General features: G+C 40.2%; 1 protein-coding gene across 3 annotated transcripts in view; it reads right to left on the reverse strand.

Moving 5' to 3' along the window:
* rlim (ring finger protein, LIM domain interacting) overlaps positions 1-20893 on the reverse strand; it is a 54903-nt gene that overhangs the window by 13761 nt on the left and 20249 nt on the right. For 2 of the 3 annotated variants that reach the window (XM_059651372.1, XM_059651371.1), the window contains 2 exons: positions 16390-16595; positions 7093-7200 (listed from right to left, as the gene is read on the reverse strand). In XM_059651372.1, the coding sequence (XP_059507355.1) occupies positions 7093-7200; positions 16390-16573 (292 nt within the window). In that variant the 5' untranslated portion in view covers positions 16574-16595. Of the gene's footprint in view, positions 1-7092; positions 7201-9567; positions 10373-16389; positions 16596-20893 lie in introns of those variants that run through there. The other variant, XM_048544481.2, reaches the window with a different exon arrangement.

A 20893-nucleotide genomic window follows, 5' to 3' on the forward strand; every position in this document is an offset into this window, starting at 1 on the left:
CCAACACTTCGTCAACAACAGATGCTAAACTAACTGGTCTGTAATTTCCCCACTATTGCCACCCTCCCTTCCTGAATAAGCATAGCATTTTCCAATTCACTGGAACTTTTCCAGCGTCCAGGGAATTTTGGAATATTGTAACCACTGGATCCACCATCTCCCCTGCCACTTCTTTTAGCAGCAAGGATGTAGGCATGAGGCCCAGGGGACTTGTCTGTCCTCAATCCCAATAGTTTGCTAAGTACCTTTTCCCCATCAATATTGATTGTACTAAATTCTACCCTTTCTATTGCCTCTGACTTGCTCGTTCCAGTAGAAATGGTGCTATTGTCCTCTACCATGAAAACTGAGGCAAAGTATTGATTTAGCATCTCTACCATTTCAGCGTTTCCCACTATTAACTCTCCAAATTCATTAACACTTTTCCCTTTTATATCCCTATAGAAGCATTCGCTATCCTTTTTTATATTTTGTGCTAGTTTACTTTCATAATTTACCAGAGCTCTTTTTATTAATTTTTTTAGTATCCCTTTGTTTATGCTCGTAAGTTTTCCAATCCCCCTGGCCTTTCCAATATGGTACACTTTAGTTTTTGACTTTATAATGTCCCTGACCTCCTTGTTTAGCCATGGATTGTTTTAATCCTCACCATCTTTCTTTCTCACTGGGATATATTTTAGTTACGAAGAATTCAGTAGCTTTTTAAAAACTGCTACCGCTCATCCAGTGTCTCATTTTTTAGCCTTTCTGCCCAATCTAGTCAGGCCAAATGCGTTCTCATGCCTATGTAATTTCCCACTATTGACAGACTCCACTTTCTCATCCTCAAACTGAATTTTGGATTCTATCATACTACGGTCACTACTCCCCACAGGATCTTTAACTGTGATGTAATCAATTAACCTCTCCTCATTACGCAATACCAAATCTGAGTAGCCTGCTCTCTGGTTGGTTCCATAATACACTGCTCCAAGAAAAAAAATCTCCAATACTTTCAATGAACTAAGCCACAAGCTGCCCTTGCCAATTTGATTCTTTCAATCTATGTGCATGTTAAAATCACCCACTACTATTGCTGTTCCTTTCTTGCAAGCCTCTAATATTTCCTAGTTTATCCTGTGCCCCACTGTAGAATGTACATTTAGAGGCCTATAGATTACTCCTATCAAGTACTTCTTCCCTTTGTTATTTCTAATTTCTACCCAGACTTATTCCACATCTTGATCTCCCATGCTTACATCATTTCTCATTACAGAACTGATCCCTTCCTTCACCAGCAAAGCTACACCACCTCCTTTTCCTTTTAGTCTATCCCTCCAAAAAGCCAAGTATCCTTGGATATTCAATTCCCAGATCTAGTCTCCTTGTAACTATGTCTCAGTAATACTACCAAACAGTACCCTCTGGTTTCTATTTGCTCATTAAATTTAATTCATTAATACTGCTTCAAATGCTTTGTGCAATTAGACGCAAAGTTTTCAGATTTGTTCTACTGGTAAATTTCTCTATTCTTTTATAAATCCTTGGTGCATAAAGGCAAACACCTGTTCGGTCCCTGACTTTTATTGTCTGGTAGCCATTTGTCAGATCACTAACCTGCACTCTAACTTCCTCCTTTAATTTAGGTTTTCTAATTTCTCCTACAACTGAACCCACCCCCCTCTAAAGTTAACTCTGGAACTCAAATTCAGCTGGGATGCTGCTGGAGCCCATGACCTTTTTGTATGATACATAACCTTTGCTTTATATCCAATGTAGCTTCTTGATATCAATGAAGTAAATTAAATTGGCTGCAAAGTGATATCTGCAATGCTCATCATCTTGCAAGAATGAAGAGATGTGGCACTTCTACCTAAAATATTTGCAAATTCTTCAGCTTTGTTCTTTGTACTGAAGTGTTGGGTTCCTCATTCACTGGGCAAGAGGATACTTATAGTGCCCCCCTGTCGTCACTTAGCTGTTTAACTGTCCATCAGCATTCATGAATTTTGCTCTGAACCATGGCTTTGGAATGACTTAACTCCACTTAATACGGTTTTGTAGAAGATCTTCTGCTGTTTAGTACACATACTCCTGCATTGTGGATTCACTAGGTGAACCTCTCCACAGATGTTGTCAGACTGAATATCTCTAGTGTTTTCTATTTGAATTTTGCTAAAACTACAAGCTGCTTCATTACAACACAGCAAGAAATTTGAGAGAGCGAGAGAGCGAGTCTGTGTATTAGGCGGAGACAATGGCCTTGTGGTATTATCACTAGACATTTAATCCAGAGAACCCAGTGTTAATCTGGAAACCCAATTCAAATCCCACAATGTCAGATGATGGAATTTGAATTTAATTTTTAAAAAATCTAGATTGAGAAGTCTAATGATGACCCATGAAACTGATGTCAATTGTTGGAAAAACCCATCTGGTTCACTCATGTCCTTGAGGGAAGAAAACTGCGATTCCTACCTGATAACAATGGTCTACATTTGAGACCAGACCCACAGCAATCTGGTTGACTCCTAATTGCCCAGGGGGCAGTTAAGGATGGGCGATAAATGCTGACCTAGCCAGCGATGCCTACATCCCATGGGTTCATTTAAAAAAAACACTTTGTAGTCTGCATCACACCAGGGATGCTGAAAGACTCTTCCCTATTTGCTGATGATGTGACATTGTCCAGTCATGCATTATTAACTTACCCCAGATTAAAAACTGGAAGTCTTCCATAGTCAACCTGATCATCTCAAATCCCAAGGATCTGATGTGCTCAGTGAACTTTTCTGTTATCCATCTGTTACAAGCCCAATTCCTTATAATTGGGCCATCCATCCAGACTGGGACATTACCATAATCATTGTGACCACCAAGTGAGATCAACAGCAAAGGCTTGGTCAATCTTGACCTGTTGAGAAATGGACATTCACTGGGTGAACAGTTTGATGAAATCTTGTGAGGTTTGAGAACCACAGAAATGGCAGCCAAATATTTGTAGAGAGCTTTTCATTGAAACTAATTAATCTCAATAAAAAGAAAACCAAATCTGAGTAGTACAAACCAGCCTGATAGTTCAAGATAATGCTCTGAAGAACATTAATTGATTATGAACCCAACTGCTGGACTGTATTGATTACCTGCTGCATGGCCATGCCAGCCGGACTCCAAGGTGCTCTGATGCATCTGTCATCCAGTGCAGATAAACGTGGGCATCCTTGATGTGTTGTGAGTACAGACAGGCACTTTGTAAAACCTTGGGTGCCAGATTGGCGCCAAATGGCATGTCCTTATACCGACAGCTTTATCTTTTGAAACTGAACCAGAATCTCCAATGACATTCCTAAATAGCGATATAAAATTAGTCATCTTTCACATCCGCAGCTGCTAGCCTGTCTCCTATGCCTGTATAATCTCAAGAACTGTAACCACAATTTTTCTGAGGAATTAGTTTAGAACACTGCACTACAGAACACCAAGCCAGTTAACCATACTCCCACACTTTCTGCTAAGTACAATCTAGCTTATGTAGAAGCCAGTTTTATTTTCATATTTTCTTCCTCAAGTTCTTGAACATACTGTTGCCTCCAGGTCTCTGCTCTTCCTGCAACGCCAAGTTTGATGAAGCCAATCAAGTCACTGGCCATGACAAAGCATCTGAAATGACCCTAATCAAAGTTACAAAAGAATCTTCTCTGGCATTAGGACATTCTTCTTCAGTCGTCTGCAACCTTCAGTGACAGTTAAGTGCAATACTGTAAGTAGACCTGGGAGATGAAAACACACTGAAGGATTTTGCAATGAAACAGGAGAATGAGAACAGGACACTACTTTGCAAAAACAAAAGGTCTTTCTCGGAGAAACAGGACTGCAATGAAGGTTGAGACAAAGTTTACAGAATTCAAAGAAAGGAACCAATTACAATGTCAACTAATATGGGGGCCAAAGTGAGAACTGACTGATTAGCAGTTTAATAGGGGAGTCTCAACAGAATAACGGAGCTCAAAAGTGGCAGAGAAGCCGTCTTTTCTTGTTCCTTCAGCTACAAATATTTAAGCACATTTCACAAGAGCTCTCTGTTCCGGCACTTTTGTAAAAATTACAGACAATTAATGAGTGTTACAATAAGATGAACAGGAATGGCCTTGTGTAAGGCTGCCTCTTTATTCCAAAACATGCACTTAAGTGGACATGAAGGCATTTTGAGCTTACGCATACGAGGAGAAACATGTTACTCCTAAGTGGAGAACAGGGAGGAGGCGACAGAGATGAGGAAGCCCAAAAGTAAAATTGTTAAGGGATGACGACGATGTAACAGGGTGGAGTCAACTATGGGCAGCCACAAAAACAGTGCTCAGATTCAGTGACAGTTCTGAAGTTTAAGGGAAAACAGTAGACATTCTAGGAGCAGAATATCAATATCTGTAATGCTGGAGATTTGTCAGTGGAATCAAAGGGATGAGAGAGAGTTACTAAGAAACTAAAAGATGATCATCCAAGAGCACAATAAATAGAGATGCACAATGGTGCCAGTGCTCGCAGAGTGGGGGAATTCAACAATAGCAAATAGCAGTGTAGCTGTGGGAGTGAAGACCAGGACCACGACCAGTAAAGATAAGGGGTAAAAGAGGGCAAAGTGTAAGTCTGTGTGATCAGCGTAGTTGGGAAGATGGTTAAGGAACAGCTGGAGGTACATGAGGAAGACATACAAATTGGGTACAACAGAAAAACTTGTGTAACCAGTTCAGCAAAAGTAAAAAAGCAGCTCTGAAGTCACATGCACAAAAGGAGCATTGTTCTGCCAAGTAATTGTGGGTAACAAAGTATATAACTAAGTTACAGCAGGCATACTCAGGATCTGTATGAATTATTTAAGTACATAGTTTTGCAAATTAAAACTTCTGATGGAGAAATGATCAAAAAATGTGGTATAACTGTCAAGAACAGCATTCTTTAGGCTATTAATTGACATTAAAGGATAAATAAGCACAATTAGAGTTGAATACCCTTGTTTTTGAAAGCCAAGTTAACAGGCCACAAAGGTTTAGTGAGTCTAGATTTAAAAATACTTCCTTTAGCAACAACTTTCATTTACAGAGCACCTTCATTTCAGCAAACAATCCCAAGGCACTTTTCAGAGCATCAAGAAAATAAATGGCACTGAACCTTCTAAGGAGATGCTGCTTAAATTGCCAAAAACTTGGTCAGCTGCGCAGCTTTAATAAGAATCTCAAAGGAGAAAGGAAGAGATGTTTAGGGGGAATTCCAGAGTTTCAGAAATCGACAGTTGCCAAAGATCACGTTATTAAAACTTAAGAAACTCAAGAGCTCAGAATTACGAGTGCAGACACGAAGGAGGATTTTAGGCCTGGGGGAGATTTGAGATATGGAGCATGAGAGGTCATACAAGGGTCTGATACAAGATGAGAGTTTTGTAATCTGGGAATTTTTGAACCAGGAATCACAGAGATGAACAAGCACAGATGAGTGAATAGGATGGGGCAAGTTAGGCCATATCTCAAATTTATGAAAGGTGGAAAATGGGAGGTGACAAGGAGTGCACTGTAGTCACATCCAGAGCTAACAAAGACATGAGTGTAGCAGATGAGTTATGGAAGGGCAGATTTAGGTAACGTTATAGAGGGAGAAACAGGCTTTCTTAAATATGCTGTGGATGCAGTAGGAGCTGGGAATCAAATATGACGCCAAGTTCGTGAACAGTTCAGTTCAGGCTCACAGGCACAAAGGTTGTTAAATCTTACATGAGTGAACAAGGTACAGTAAGATTGGTGATTCTCAACTAAAAACTGTCATCTTTTAGTACTACCTATCAATTTCGTGCTCAATAGCTTGGGGAAAATTATGTTGTTGTTAATTTTGGTTTCTATTACCAATCATACAGATCACTGATTTTAGTGTGTTAATGTGTATTTCAGTTTCTGGCAAAACATTAATATCAAAATAGCATTTAGCACTGTTTCAGCAGTCCTTTGATAGTATCAGTTGCAGCGTCTGTTCAAATGACAACATTCTAGTACAACAGAATCTGTGCTAAAATGCCAATTTTGCGCCTCAGTTCCCTCATTTGTGTTTTTCAAGCAATTCTTCAGCTATTCAGAGATTTGGATAATGATGACTGTTGCCTTATGACCGGATGAATGTTTACAAACAGGTTTGCAAATAGGACAACATCTTCAACTAACTCCTTTTCTTAAGTCATACATGCACTGAGGTTGATAGTATTATGCCCTTAACATTTGTTCTCAGATTTTGCCAACCAGTCCAGAAAGCTAAATTCCTTGGAAAATTCCTGTGAGGAAATCCTGGAAACTGGCTGGTGAGCTAAAACTAAGGAGGGTCATTTGTGGAGAAGCGAAACATTTTGCCCACTTGCGAAGGGTACCATAAAAGAATGTCAACACAGCCTTGGTAACCATAGTGAAATAAATAGGTTCAATGGCTTAAGGTGGGACTTTAAAAGGAGGCAGCAGTATCTACTTAAGTGTCATGAATTTCATGTGCTAAAAGATTATGATTTCTCCAAATCCAGCCCAGCCAGGCATTAATCCCATGAAAGGTTGAAGTTACTTAAATGAAACATCTTAACTTGACAGCACTAATACAGATGTGATGGCCAGTTCAGTGACCACAGATATGGCATAGTTCAGTTATTTCCTTGTGGATACCACATAAATTTAGAGTGAGCAAGAGACAGCCTCAGCTCTTGCACTCACAAAGAAGAAAAGGCTACTTGGAGGAAAGAATGGATACTGATGGGAAACAGCCTGACCACAAAATGAATAGAAAAATTGTCAAGTGGTTAATTGCCCAAATTCTGCTTTAAACTGGAGGGGGGCAGGGGGAGGGGGACGAGGTTCCAGGACGAAAAAAATTTTCTAAGCCCTTCCTGGGAAAGAGAAGCATCAGACTATAACATCATAGTGATCTGTTATAATCAGTCAGCTTCAATACTGTTGCAAACTCATTGTTATTCTATGCCCACATGTTATGTTGACCCCAAATAAAGGGAAAGTGGAAACATGCCAAAATATATAGTCCACATGTTAAACTTATTTACCACACAGGTGGGACCATTATTTAATTGCTTACCTCTGTTGTCACTGGAGCCTTCACTTCTCCGAGTATCAGGGTTGTTCTGAATGACACCCTCCTTCACCTGTTGTAAACGCCTGATAAGCTCCTCTTCTGTGACTTCTCCTTCAAAATACAATGAGGATAAATACCATGAACACTGCCAGTAAATTAGAACAGACATTTTGGTGAATGATTTATACCCAGGAGTCACAATCACTGAAAAGAAACTATCATTTTATATTGTGATTCAGTACAACTGAGTCCCCATTTTTTATTCCTGAAAGCACAAACTCTTACTAAGTTACAATGATGCAGGATCCAACAGCTGAACCCTAACTAATCCTTCATTTGAACTATAACAGCATTGCGTTAATCAGCTAAAAAAATGTGCAATGGAGGCACCTGATATCTACACATATGCATTAATTTTACCAACAAGACGGTCTGCATGGCAAGCAGCAATAGCAATTCCCACTGATTAACTCTTTCAGAACAGAGGGACCAAGGCCAATTGCAACGATATAATTACTTTTCCAACTGAGATCAATTAATTAATGTAGATTGGGGATTAAAATCAACACTCAGGCCTTTTACGATTTGCACAACAGGAGGCACTGATTTTAGTCACCAAGCCTTGGTAACCGAGGCACATGATTTTCCAATAAGTAAAGATCAAATTTCAGGTGCACAGGAGAAGTTAATGCAAAAACTGCAGTGAAAGTATTGTAACCTACTATAAAATGCATAATGTAGCTTTAAATGATTCTGTATGAGGCGAGAGTTCAAATAATAATGGTTCAAGGCAGACAGAGATCAGTGAGATCATGTGTTTTGCTCCTTAGTCACAGTTAAGTATCATTAGTATGACTTCAATCTACTTCCACAGTTACAATTTAAAATGTGATTTGATGAGAAAGATGGCTTTTCATGAGTAGACTGACATCATTCATGGGTTTACAGGCAATTAAACCAGGTGGTTTTGCTTAATTTCTTAACTAATTTTTATCATGTGCATAATATAATGATGTTCTCCAAAACCATCCAAATAACTGGGACTACAATCTACCTTCTTAATCAGGGCAGAACTAATGTATCCAGAATAAAGTAAATTAAGCAAATTTACTGCTGAATGACATTTTTAATCATTCAAGTCCTTCCAATCCTTTCTTTCTTTAAACTCTGGAGAGGAATTTCTCCAGTCTGCTGATCACCTCAGGAAAGATGGTGGATGATTGGTATTAATTCCACTAATGGGACATCGCAGAAAATCATAGAGGAGACATTCTGATTAACAGACAGAGATGGGTAGCTGAGCAGCCCGCTAACTTTCACTTCCTTGTTCTTTTGAGAGCAAAAAGTTTTTAAAAAGAATAAAGCACAGTCATCTCAGGGAACACAATTTATTATGTTCTGCTCCAGGGACTGAGTTTAGTGAAATTTCTCAAAAGACTAGACATCAGAGGCCATATTGCAGGACCATCTCATGAGAATACACATCTAACTATGGTTCTCATATCGACCCTTAGCTTAAGTACACTCAACATTACTGATTCACTGACCAACAAATACAATTCTATAATACTTACTCACTTAATCTCTTTTAACATTTAAATAATTCTCTAAGCTACTTATATCTTTCTGCTCCAACGAGTATAGTCCCAGGCAAATTTCTCATTATAACTATAAACACTACAGACCCTAGAAAATAGGCTTGCACTGTGAAAACAAGTATTATGCCTACAGCAAATGATGTTAGACACTTTACACACATATATAACCATAAACATTTTTATATTTTCATATTTGCTAAAAATCAAAGGCTGCAAAATAATTATTTTAAGAGTTACATTAAATCATATGCTACTTCACAGTTAAGATTTTGGTTTGCATGCTATTGATTGCGAGCAGGTAGTGCCTGTTGCCCTGCTGATATTGAGGTAGTCATTTCAGCATTTCAAACAGTGAAACTCATTCACTACAAATGGTGACTGAAGAAATAAGCTTTACTTCTGCTATAAAACGGTACCTAGTCAGGCACCCAGGCAATATTATACATAATGAGGGCATCAGCTCTTCAAATTTAAAGAGCAACTAACTTTGATGCAGTGACGAACATTTAATACACAAGCATAAATTTCACTTTAGCCCTAATGTACCAGAACATTTCAAATGACAGTAGAAATTTCAATAAGGATTGCAGTCTCCCAAAGTGAATGTAGTTTATTCTTATTAAAAATGCAAGCATAATAAAATTCTTACTTGCATCCACTGACAGCACCAAGCACACAAAAGATCACACAGAAGAGTACAGAACAGAATGACAGAGACCAGTACATAAAGTTTTGCACGAAATGTTTTCACTTTCAAGTTTTTACATCCAGCAGATTCCTCTTAAACCTTTCAGATTCAGCATCTGTACTTACCACACATATTTACCTTTCAATCCTCCGTCTCTTCAATGTATCATATTGTGCTCCACTTGCCACCCACCTGACTTAAAATTTTGTGGTGTCATACTGATCACCTCACTATCCAGTGCTGGCCCACTGCCCTGGCCATATTCTTCACACGACCTGAAAGTTGAACTGTGCCCTGGTCAGTTCACACTCTTGATCTGTGAGCCAAAAGCTACCCCTGTAGAGGAAAGCAGAAGAGAACAGAGACAGAAGGAAACAAAAGAGACAAAAACCTGAGCAGATAAAAAAAAAAGCAAGCTAGCAGACATAAAAGGGATGATTGGAAGAGGAAAGAACCATACACAAACAAAAAGCAAAAAAGAAACAGTGTACTCTAAAATTCACGAGCAACACTGGGGATGAGAAAGAAGATGCCTTTTTTTTAAAAACTAGCTTATTTTGGTCATGTTTCATATCACAATGAAAATCTTCAGTGTCTAAGCACAAGCTCATTTCAAAATAATTTCTCAGAGGCCAAGTTTCATTCAGGTGGACATTTTTTACATGAACTACACACTTGTAGTTTTGTCAGAATTATGTAAATTTCAGAAACTGCCCTAAGTATAGAGAAGGCATGCACACACACACAAACACATGCACACACCAGACCCTCTCTATCCTGTTGTTATACATGATTTTCAGATGAGAAGTTGATTTTGAAAGATTGTCAGGCAATGGGGAAACTAGCTGTCCTTAGCTGTTTTGCTGACAACTGAAAACATTTTCATGTGTGATTACTTTAAAAACAGAGACACACTCAGGGACCAAATAGTGATTTCAATATCTGCAAGGTTCCGAGGAATATTGCAGCAACTAACACCGCCTGAACGTCCAAAGCCTGTCCATAATCTATAAGACACAAGTCAAGTCTGATGAAATATTTCCCATTTGCCTGGATGGGTGCAGCTCCCACAACACTTAAGAAGGTTGACACTATTCCAGGACAAAGCAGTCCTCTTGATGCGCACAATCACACAAAACTGCTATCTCAACCACTCACGCTCAGTAGCAGCAGTGTGTACCACTTAACAGATGCACTGCAGAAATTCAAAGATCCTTCAACAGTACCTTTCAAAGCCATGACCACCTTCATCTAGATGGACAAGGGCAGCAGATACACAGGAACACCAGAACCTGCAAGTTTTCCTCCAAACCACTCATTATCCTGACTTGAAAATATATTGCTACCCCTTCACTGTCGCTGAGTCAAAATTCTGGAATTCCCTCAGTAATGGTGTTCTGGGCCTAGCTGTGGGACTGTTGTAGTTCAAGGTGGCAGTTCACCACCACCTTCTCAAGGGCAACAAATGATGATCAACCAGTACGCCACAAGAAAAAAAAACACACAATCTAGTGCTGCTAAGCTTGATCTTCATTTGAAAGGTATCAAGAATCCACAAATATACCAAACACCAACCACATTTGCAAACTCTGCTCAAATCATTGGATGCAAACCAGTAAGGCCTTGAAAAGTTCTAGATAAATACAAATCTTTCTTTCATCACTCAAACAGATCACACTGCCGTTCTCTACTCTATAATGTCCCATATTTCTATTCTCTGTTGCTGAATTTCAGCATGGATACAGTAGTTCTGATGAATTTCACAGTTTCCCGGTGATATCAAATTGCAGGACTAACTCCCAGGGCAGATTAGCCTAGGAACTACTCAGTGCCATTAAAAACAAGGTCAATACATCCAGCTAGTACATCTTACAGGATAAGCGATATTTTACACTCAGATACATGAAAATCAAAATGTATTGTTTTATGCATTAAAATTAAACGGGAGTTTAAACATCCATAGATGCATATACACTCTGCACATCAGACTGCTATACGCAAATCTAGACACACACCAGATTGGCTTATTAAAAGGATCAAATTAAAAAGGAATCAACAACCAGTTAAAGAAACAAGGAAACAAAATAACATCAATTCAAATACTTTTGCAAATGATTTTGATCATGTTCCCTTGCTGCATAAGCAGGAAAAAAAAATTGGAACACTGCTTCAAACACATTATAAAGATGGCAAAATTTACAACAAGTAACTGAAAAGCGCTGCTTGAAATGTCAGTGTTTGTCAGAGTCCAATGGCCCTCCTGGAAATACTAAGTTCATGGAACCTTCCACAGCAATTATCAACTGAATAAAGGCACAAATTAAAATTCAGTTGGTACAAACAATATTACTGTAAATCTCGGAATTTGGTGTTGAATCATTGATAACAAGACTGGCCATTCACAAAGGTAATCAAGATCTGCTATTTACAAGTATCACCCTGAACAATGGGAAACTACCAAACCAAAAATCTCCAAATAACTGGAATTATTTACACATTAAAAAAAAGTCAATGGAATGCTACTAGAAAGCTGCGCAAATTGTAACAAAAGGGGATTATTGGAAAGTTGCAAATATTGTTGTTCCTTGCAAAAATTCTTTCCGTCCACTGAGCAATGACTATTCCACCTAAGTCAGTAATGTTTTTTGGTATTATCCACATTTTGTACTGAAGAAACAAGAAACGGGAGTTCGATCTAGTTCCAAAACAGGGGTGCACTCCTGTGGGATTGGGCCACATTATGATTGTTCCTCATCCTAGAGGTGAGCAAACTTCAGAAAGATAACGCCTGTCACAACAGTAAACATGAATTTGATCAAAAAACTCTCAAGCAATAGATTGATAATTTAGAGGCATTATGATCAAAACATGCCACGCAAGAAAAGCTCAAATAAAAAAGCCAATTTTTTTTTTGTTTGAGGAACCAAGCCAGGAAAAACAATCAGCTTCAAGTCTTGCTAATCAGGGAAGGGGTTGAGCTAAGGAGTAAGGTCTAAATAATGCCAACCTTGGGTCATCTGTGGTACAGCACATTTTCAGTTGGCCTCTGTGGAATCCACAAGGAAGGGGGAGATTAGAGGAGAGTTGAATTTCAGTCTGGGGTATCCTTCTCCTTCAGGTCTGTTTTCCTTTCCCACACTCCTATCCCCTTGCCTCCTTTCTCTCTCACTGATCTCTCTCGTTCACTTCCATGTCACGTTTGACCACCACCCCCTTCCAGTACACAGACATTTATCCCTCTCTTTCTGCATGGCTTATTCTGTTCCTTTAACTTCAAGAAAATAATCCGTGGACCACTGCACTTCAAACATTTCTATCATGATTTTATTACCTTACCAGTTGAGATGAAAGTGGTCAAGCACAGCCATACTCCAAATCATACTGACCCCTTCTACCAAACAATACTTAAATGCAAACTTAAATAATATAACAATCTTAAAATTTAGAAGTAAAAGAAAGTATAATTCATGGCAGGGGCCCATTGGCCTCACTGTAATTTCTCCCCATGATGCTCACCTTCACGGCCTGACCTTCCGATTCACACTTGGGTTGCGGGCATCACTGCCTGGGCCAAAATTTAGTCTATGCCTTAGTTGCCCTTGAGAAGGTAGTGGTTAGCTGCCTTCTTAAGCTGCTGCAGTCCATGGGCTGTCGGTAGACCCACAAGGCCAGTACAGAAGGAATTACAAGATTTTGAAAGTGATACTAAAAAAAAGTGATTTATTTCCAAATCAGGATGGTGAGTGGTTTCGGAGAGTAAGTTGCGTGGTTCCCAAGTATCTGTTATCCTTGTCCTTCTATGTAGAAGTGATCATAGTTTGGGAAGGTGCTGACTGAGGCACTTTGGTGAACTCCTGCAGATCATTTCATAGACGGGATATGCTGCTGCTGACTGTCACTCGTGCAGGGAGTGAATGTAGTACAAATCAAATAGCCTGCTTTGCTCTGCTTGGTTTCAAGTCCCTTGAGTGTTGCTGGAGGTACACACGCTCAAACAAATGGGGAGTATTCCATTACACTTCTGACTTGAGGCTTGTAGACTGTAGCTAGGCTATGGAGAGTCAGATGATAAATTATTCGCTGGAGTATGCCTTGCCCCTCACCAGTCCAGGTTCAGTTTCTGGTCAATGGTGATCTCCAGGATGTTGGTGGTGGGGGAATTCAGTGATGATAATACCATTGAATGTCAAGGGACATTTGTGACATTGTCTCATATTGTGATGCCATTGTCTGGTATGAGTGTAGCGCAAGCATTGTTTGCCAATTTTCAACCCAGGCTTACACAAGAACTGCTTCAGTATCTGAGGCATTGCACATGGTGTTGAACATCCTATAATCATTGGTGAATGTCTCACATCTAACCTTATGATGCAGGGAAGATTGCTGATGAAGCAGCTGAAGATGGTTGGACCTAGGACGTGATCCTAAGGAACCAAGAGTTCTTGTGGGGCAATGGCAGTGTTTCTACCTGTGAGTCAAAAGCCCAGGTTCAGGTCCCACCTGCTCTAGAGATGAATAGTATCTCTGAACAGGTTGGTTAAAAATATATATCCCAGTGAACTGAAGGCACTTATGGCACAGTAGTAGCAACCCTCCTTTGAACCAGGAAAGACTGGTTCAAGTCTTAACTGCTCCAGTAATATGTCATAACATTTCTGAATGGGCGAAACAGAAAATATCTATCCGAAGGAACTCCAGCAGAGACATCCTGAAGCTGATAATGCCTAAGCAACAACCACAACCATCTATTTTTGCTCCAGGTATGACTGCAACCAGGGGAGAAATTTTCCTGGTTCCATTCAATCCAAATTTGGTAGGACTCCTTGATGTGAGACTTGGTTGAATGCAGCACTGATGGCAAGGACAGTGACTTTGACGTCCCCTTGATATTCAGCTCTTTTGGCCACGATTATACAGAGACTGTAATCAGGCCAGGTGCTGTGTGGCTCTGGCAGAACCCAAACTGAGCATCAGTGAGCAGGTTACAGCTTGGCAGGTGCTGCTTGGCAGCACTGTGATGACACCGTTGAACACGATGAACAATTGACAGCAGACTGAGTGACGGTAATTGGCTGGGTTGGCTTTGTCTTGCTTTTTGACTACAAGACATACCTGCAGCAGGTATATCCTGTCCCGTATACAAGGACTTGTACCTCTCTGCCATCAGACTGTCATTGCTTTCTCAACATGTGACTTTTATCTCCTTCCATTTTCCTTAAGCCAGAGTCTCCTCAAAAGTCACCTATTCCCAGACCTAACTGCAGTTTTAACACCATGGATTCAGACCTTGGGTGGCTCACTGCTCCTCCAATCACAGTCAGGTTCTCTCTCATTTTTGCTCCTGATAGGCTCACCTGTAAGCCTGCAACTGTGCACACAGAAGAAAAAGGCCACCTGATCAGAGGAGCAGCACTTTGCAAAATCTTCCACACATTCTTACCAATATAACACTTGGGCTTCAAAAAAAACACACAAAACATAAAAAAAAATTTAGAATATTAACTTTCACTCAATATGATTATTTTCCTGGTACATAATCCTTCTCACATAAGGGTATGCAATTATTAAATGATAACCCTATAAATGCTTTATAAAATTGGTCTATCAATAAAACAGACATCAAGCTGTATGAAACACTGGTGGGCTGTCATCTGTAGGCTGCAGGTCGGGCACCCCCAGTCTAAAACATCATGCCTTAAATGATAACACAGCTGGACCTAGTTGGCAGTGTAGGTAAGAGGGCACAAAATTTATGGTTATCAGTTTGATCTTTTAACTGGTATGATTTCTTGTTTGTGGAAAAACAATATTTGTGATAGTAGTAAGAGTTGCTCCATCATAGCTAACTAATTCACTAAACACAATTTTGAAAGTGAAGAGCCTTTGTACTAAATACAAGTTTGAAACAAAAGAGACATATTAGCAACGGTATAGTAGAAAAAATGCCCAATTTCTAGTGAAAATATGCTCTCTCCCCATTCTGTAGATTTATGTAACTGTTGGGGAGAAGCCATCAAAATGATTTCACCTCTATCTAACTCCAATGTATAAAAAGAAATACTTTTACTATTCATGCATGGGATGAGGGCATTGTTGGATTGGCCACCATTTATTGCCCAGAGGGCAGTTAGGAATCAGCACATCGTTTTGGGTCTGGAATCACATGTAGGCTAGACTAGGTATCAATGGCAGTTTCCTTTCCTAAAGGGCACTAATGAAAGAGATGGGTTTTTCTGACAGTTCGCAATGGTCTCACGGTCATTGTAAGACTCCTAATCTCAGAATTTTACTGAATTCAAAATCCACCATCTGCCATAGTGGGATTTGAATCTACAGCCCCAGGACATTACCTGGGCCTCTGGACTAACAGTTCAGCAATAATACCACTGGCCATTGCCTCCCCACTGATACTACTTCCCAGGACAAAAGAAAAACCACTCTCCTTTTTATCCATCCTGGACTGTTTTTTCACAATACTCGCTTTGGAATAAACAATGCCATGGGAACAATGGTACTGTTAATTCACAAACAATAGTGGGATTAAAAGGGGAAAAATAAAATGCTGTCTTTTTCAAAATTATGAAAATTGAAAGCATTTTAAGGGGCGACTTCAATTGAAAATTCTCAGTATTTTTGATTAGTCAAAGTATTCAGAATGGAATCTGTAAATGATAAAAACCTACAATTTTGCTGAAGAACACATGCAAACCTACAAAGCTAGCTATTCTTCACATCAACTAACCATTAACAAAAGCACACAAAGTGATTGAGTGATTCTACCCATAGTATCACAAACACCTGCCTATACTTGACCCTTCTTAATGTAAGATAACAATTCAATAATAGAGGAAGATCAACTTTCGAGTGTTCCAGTAAAAACAAAGCCTAAGATTACATCTCCTATCTGGAGATCACGATACAGCACAAAACCCAGTGAGGGATTGACATAGTTTCACATCTTCATTAAACTTTCTCAGAATATACAGATATTCATTTATTTTTAAGTTTGCCCACCTGGTGTACCAAATAGGTTATTATCCCTCATCAGCCTGTACTCCTCTTCACTCAGGTTATTGACAAAATGATAGAAGGCCTCTTCCCGATCCAGGCGGTCTGACTGACGCCTGCGCTGATCTTCATTAGAAGACTGAGAGTCAGCCTGATCATTTCCTCCATCTTCATTAGCAGCATTTTCCATAATGAGATAAAACAGATTTTACCTAGAGAGAATGGTGTGAAAACAGGGTTGTAATGTATATGTTTTAACATCACATGTGATCCCAGCTATCAATTTAACCTTTTCCTATCAGTGCTTTAATTCCCTAGCAATGCTATAAAACAAAATCAAAACCAGGTACTGGCAATGCAGCTGTTACTCCAGCCTTGATTTAGTGGTAGCACACTCACTGCCTGAGACACAGACTCTATTCTAGAGTCATATCGCATCAAATCAATCCCATATTGTGGGTAAGTTCTTGTCATACAGTGGTATTTTCCTGGATCATAAGCTCAGGTTCAAGTTACATTTCAGGGCTTTAATGGCCACTGAAATTGAGTTATTAATGCTACCAACAGGTTATCAATCTGTAAAATCTTCTGATATGGCTCTGACAATTAAGATCGACACAGAGATTCCAGACCAGCCACCTGCAAAAACAAACAATGATAAGCTACTGTAGTCCCTTGCCAAGGGTAGCCATGGACCAATACAGAACTACAAAGTCACCAATGCCCATTCAGTGTATGATAATTGAAGGAATTTATAGACATAGACAGAAAAGCAAGAGAGAAAGTCAGAGTAAGAAAGAGGGAGAGCACGACACACAGACAGAAAAAAGGAGGTGAAGAGCTTTAGAGAAGGGTATACGTTGAGTTCTAGATATCTGAATCCCTGGCACGTAGAATGTGTAGGATCATATCTTTAACAATTATGGGTCGCAATAGTGGTGCAGCAACATAGAGGTTGAGAACTCAAATGCTACTGAAAGGACTTAAGAAATAGTAGGCCATATGGGCTCTTGAGAATGCTCTGCCATTTCATAAGATCATGGCGGAACTTCCGCATCAACACCCATTCTCCCACCAGTTCCCACAATTCCCAATTCCCTTAGCACTCAAAAATCTGACCAGCATCAATCTTGGATATATGCACCAAATGTGCATCTACAATGTTCTGGAGTAGAACATTGTAGGAGCTCTTAATTAATCCATGAAATATTAAAATTCAGTTAATATTGGTTTCTTTGCATGGGCTGACTGATAACTTCGCACCAGGGGAAAACAAACAACCATGAGAAGCCATCCAACTGTTGAAGACCGAAACAGCTCAATCATGTTTAAGGATATTAAACTGCATCCCTTAGTCTGAACTTCAAATAACGGTTAGCCACACACTATCCAATATAAATGGGAAAAGTGTGGGCATGTCAAGTCACATCAAAAGCAAAGAAATCTCCTTTCAAAGCAAAAAAAATTTCTAAAAAAGGATTTTTTTTAAAAGGAAACTCTTGCAGCAGGTGCTTGCAATTTAGTCTGCATTCACATGACACCACATTATAAGTCCAACAGACTTATTTGAAATGACAAGCTTTCGCAGCCCAGCCCCTTTGTCAGGTGCAGCAAGAAAGCAGAACTGACCAATCCAGAGTTTATAGGCAGAGAGTTCAAGGACAAGCAGACCAAACGATCATACAACTGGTGTGAGTGATAAGTCTCTCTAGGTGACCAAGAGTGTTAGATGGTGAGTAAAGTGTCAACAGCTGAATGAACACCGAAAAAGTGACCTCTAATCCGATTAAGTGAGGCAGAGAGATAATTACAAAATACTAAAAACGTGATTCTGGAAACAAACTGAATGACTGGAATGACATGCTGGGTATAACAGTCATATGCCAAGGGTCTATAACCAAAGTAACAAGTAATTCAATACCATACAAACTAATTAAGGTGGAGAGATCATAATTTATCATGGTAATGCTGTCAAAACAGGACAGTAAAAATGACTCTACAGATACAGAACAGTATGGCGGGGTCATCTGTAGCTCATCATGAAGCCAAGATGCAATCTTCATGGATATGGAACTTGGCTATCCGTCTCTGCTTGGTGATTCTGCATTATTATGTACCATGAAAGAACACCTTACAGGACGCTTAACCAAAGACTGGAGTGAGCGTGACTGCCCTTGACCACTGAAGTGTAGCCCAAATGGGAGGGAACATTCCTGTCTGGAGATCTTTGCAGTGTCCATTCATCTGTTTTCACAGCATCTGCATAGTCTCACCAATATACCATGCCTCGGGGCAGCCTTGCCTGCAGCGTATGAGATACACAACATTGGCCAAGTCACAGGAGTATCTGCCATGTATATGGCAGATGATGTTCCCATGTGTGATGGCAGTATCCATGATCTGACATGCCTTGCAGAGGTTGCCATGGTGGGTTGTGCAGTGTTGTGGTCGATGCTGTCCTGAAGATTGGATAGTTTACTGCGAACAATGTTCTGTTTAAAGTTTGGCAGTTGTTTGAAGGCGAGGAGTGGAAGCGTAAGCAAGGTCTTGGCAACGTGCTCGTAGTCACCAATGACACGCTGAAGGCTGCAAAGAACGTGTTGCAGTTTCTCCGCTCCAGGGGGAGCACTTGATGACAAAGGGTACTTTATCAGTCATTTCCTGCATCCATCTTCTCCGGTTGTTGTTTTTTTTCATTGTGGCACACTGGAATGGGTGATCGATGACTTGAACATCATATATTTTTCTCATGAGGACATTGTTCAAAGACTTCAAGTGTCTGTCACGTTCCTTCTCATCGGAGTAGATCCTGTGTATGTGTGGGGCTTGCCGTTGGGGATGGCATCTTTAATATGTTTAGGGTGGAAGCTAGAGAAATGCAGCATCGGGAAGTTATCTGTGGGCTTGCAGTTGAGTGAAGTACTGAGGTGTCGGTGTCCAAGAATGAGACTGATTCTGAACAGTAGTCCTAGGTAAGTCAGATGGTGGGATGAAACTGGCTGATATCTCTAAGTGGTTATTCAGTGATTACTTGCTATGAATCCAAAAGGAAGAAAATGTCATCAATGTGTCTGGTGTACAGCACTGGTTGGAGGCCCTGTACAGCAAAAGAGTCTTGCTCAAAATTGTGCATGAAACGTTGGCATATTGGGAAATTTAGTCCCCATGACTGTTCCATACGTCTGAGTGAAGAACTGATTGTCAAAGGTGAAGACACTGTGCTTGAGAATGAAGTGGACTAATTGTAGGATAGTGTCTAGAAATTGACTGTTGTTGGTACTGAGTACTGAGGCTGCTGCAGCAATGCTATAGTTGTGGGGTATGCTAGCGTAGAGTGCCGAAACGTCCATTGTGACGAGGAAAGTTTCTGGTTCGACTGGTCCGTGGGTGGTGAGTTTTTGTAAGATATCTGCAGTATTACAACAGAAGCTGAGGGCTCCTTGTACAAAGGATTTCAAGATGCCCTCAACATAGCCAGATGAGTTTTCGCACGGGGTCTCAGTGCCTGATATGATGGGACATCCAGGTGTGCTGGCACTGTCAATCTTCGGAAGGCGGTAGAAAACTCCTACATGAGAAGTACGTGGGATTAGAGTGCATAGTATACTCTCAAAGTCTGGATGCAAAGTCTTGATCAGTCTGTTGAGTTGACAAATGCATTCCTTGTTTGGATCGGGTGGTAACTGTCTATAGCATTTCTGGTTGTTCAGTTGTCTGTATACTTCCTTGCAGTAGTTTGTTCTATTCTCTATGATGATGGCTCCTTATTTGTCTGCTGGTTTGACTGACAATGTTGCGAATGGTTTTGAAAGCATGGATTGTGTTGTGTTATGCTTGGGTCCTGTTTTGCACAACATTGAGAGAGCAGCTGAAGAATCTGGTGTTAACACATCTCTTGATGGCTTGAACATACACGTCAAGCCAAAGGTAACAGCCTTCCAGAGGGGTCCAACTCAACTCCTCCTTTGGTCGCTGCACCACGCATCTGTGTCGAATGTTCTGGTTCAGTGGTTGTCTCATTGGGCTCACTGCTGACACCTTGGGATTTGTGAAAGAATTCCCAGAGTCTCATTTGCCTGATGAATTCCTATGTCTGCTGTGAGACCAGTGAGGTCCATTTTGATCGTGGGGCTTAGAATTTCAATTCTGTCCAGTTGAAGGGTGTGGTCAGATAAATTGACGATGGATTTCCCAGCAGTGATACCGACTTCAACTACAGTACCCAAGGGAAGTTTGGCTACTGCTGGTGACCAAGATGCTCCAGTTTCTTGTTCTTAGTGTGGTGTAGTTCTGTTGCCTCATCTGCAAGACAGTGACTCCTAACTGTACTGCTGTATCGTGAGTGCAAGTTGAGAATATGGGTCTTTCCCGATTTCAAAATTGTGGTGTCTGCTGTCAAGTTGGTGTGCAACATGAATGAGAAGTGTGCAAAAGGTGTGACGGTAGAGTGCCTTGACATAGTCTGTGTTGTAGGTAGATTTGAGTGCGTTCGTGATCTGTAGTCCTTTTG

Source organism: Stegostoma tigrinum, chromosome 15, assembly GCF_030684315.1.
Source record: "Stegostoma tigrinum isolate sSteTig4 chromosome 15, sSteTig4.hap1, whole genome shotgun sequence".
Lineage (NCBI taxonomy): Eukaryota > Metazoa > Chordata > Chondrichthyes > Orectolobiformes > Stegostomatidae > Stegostoma > Stegostoma tigrinum.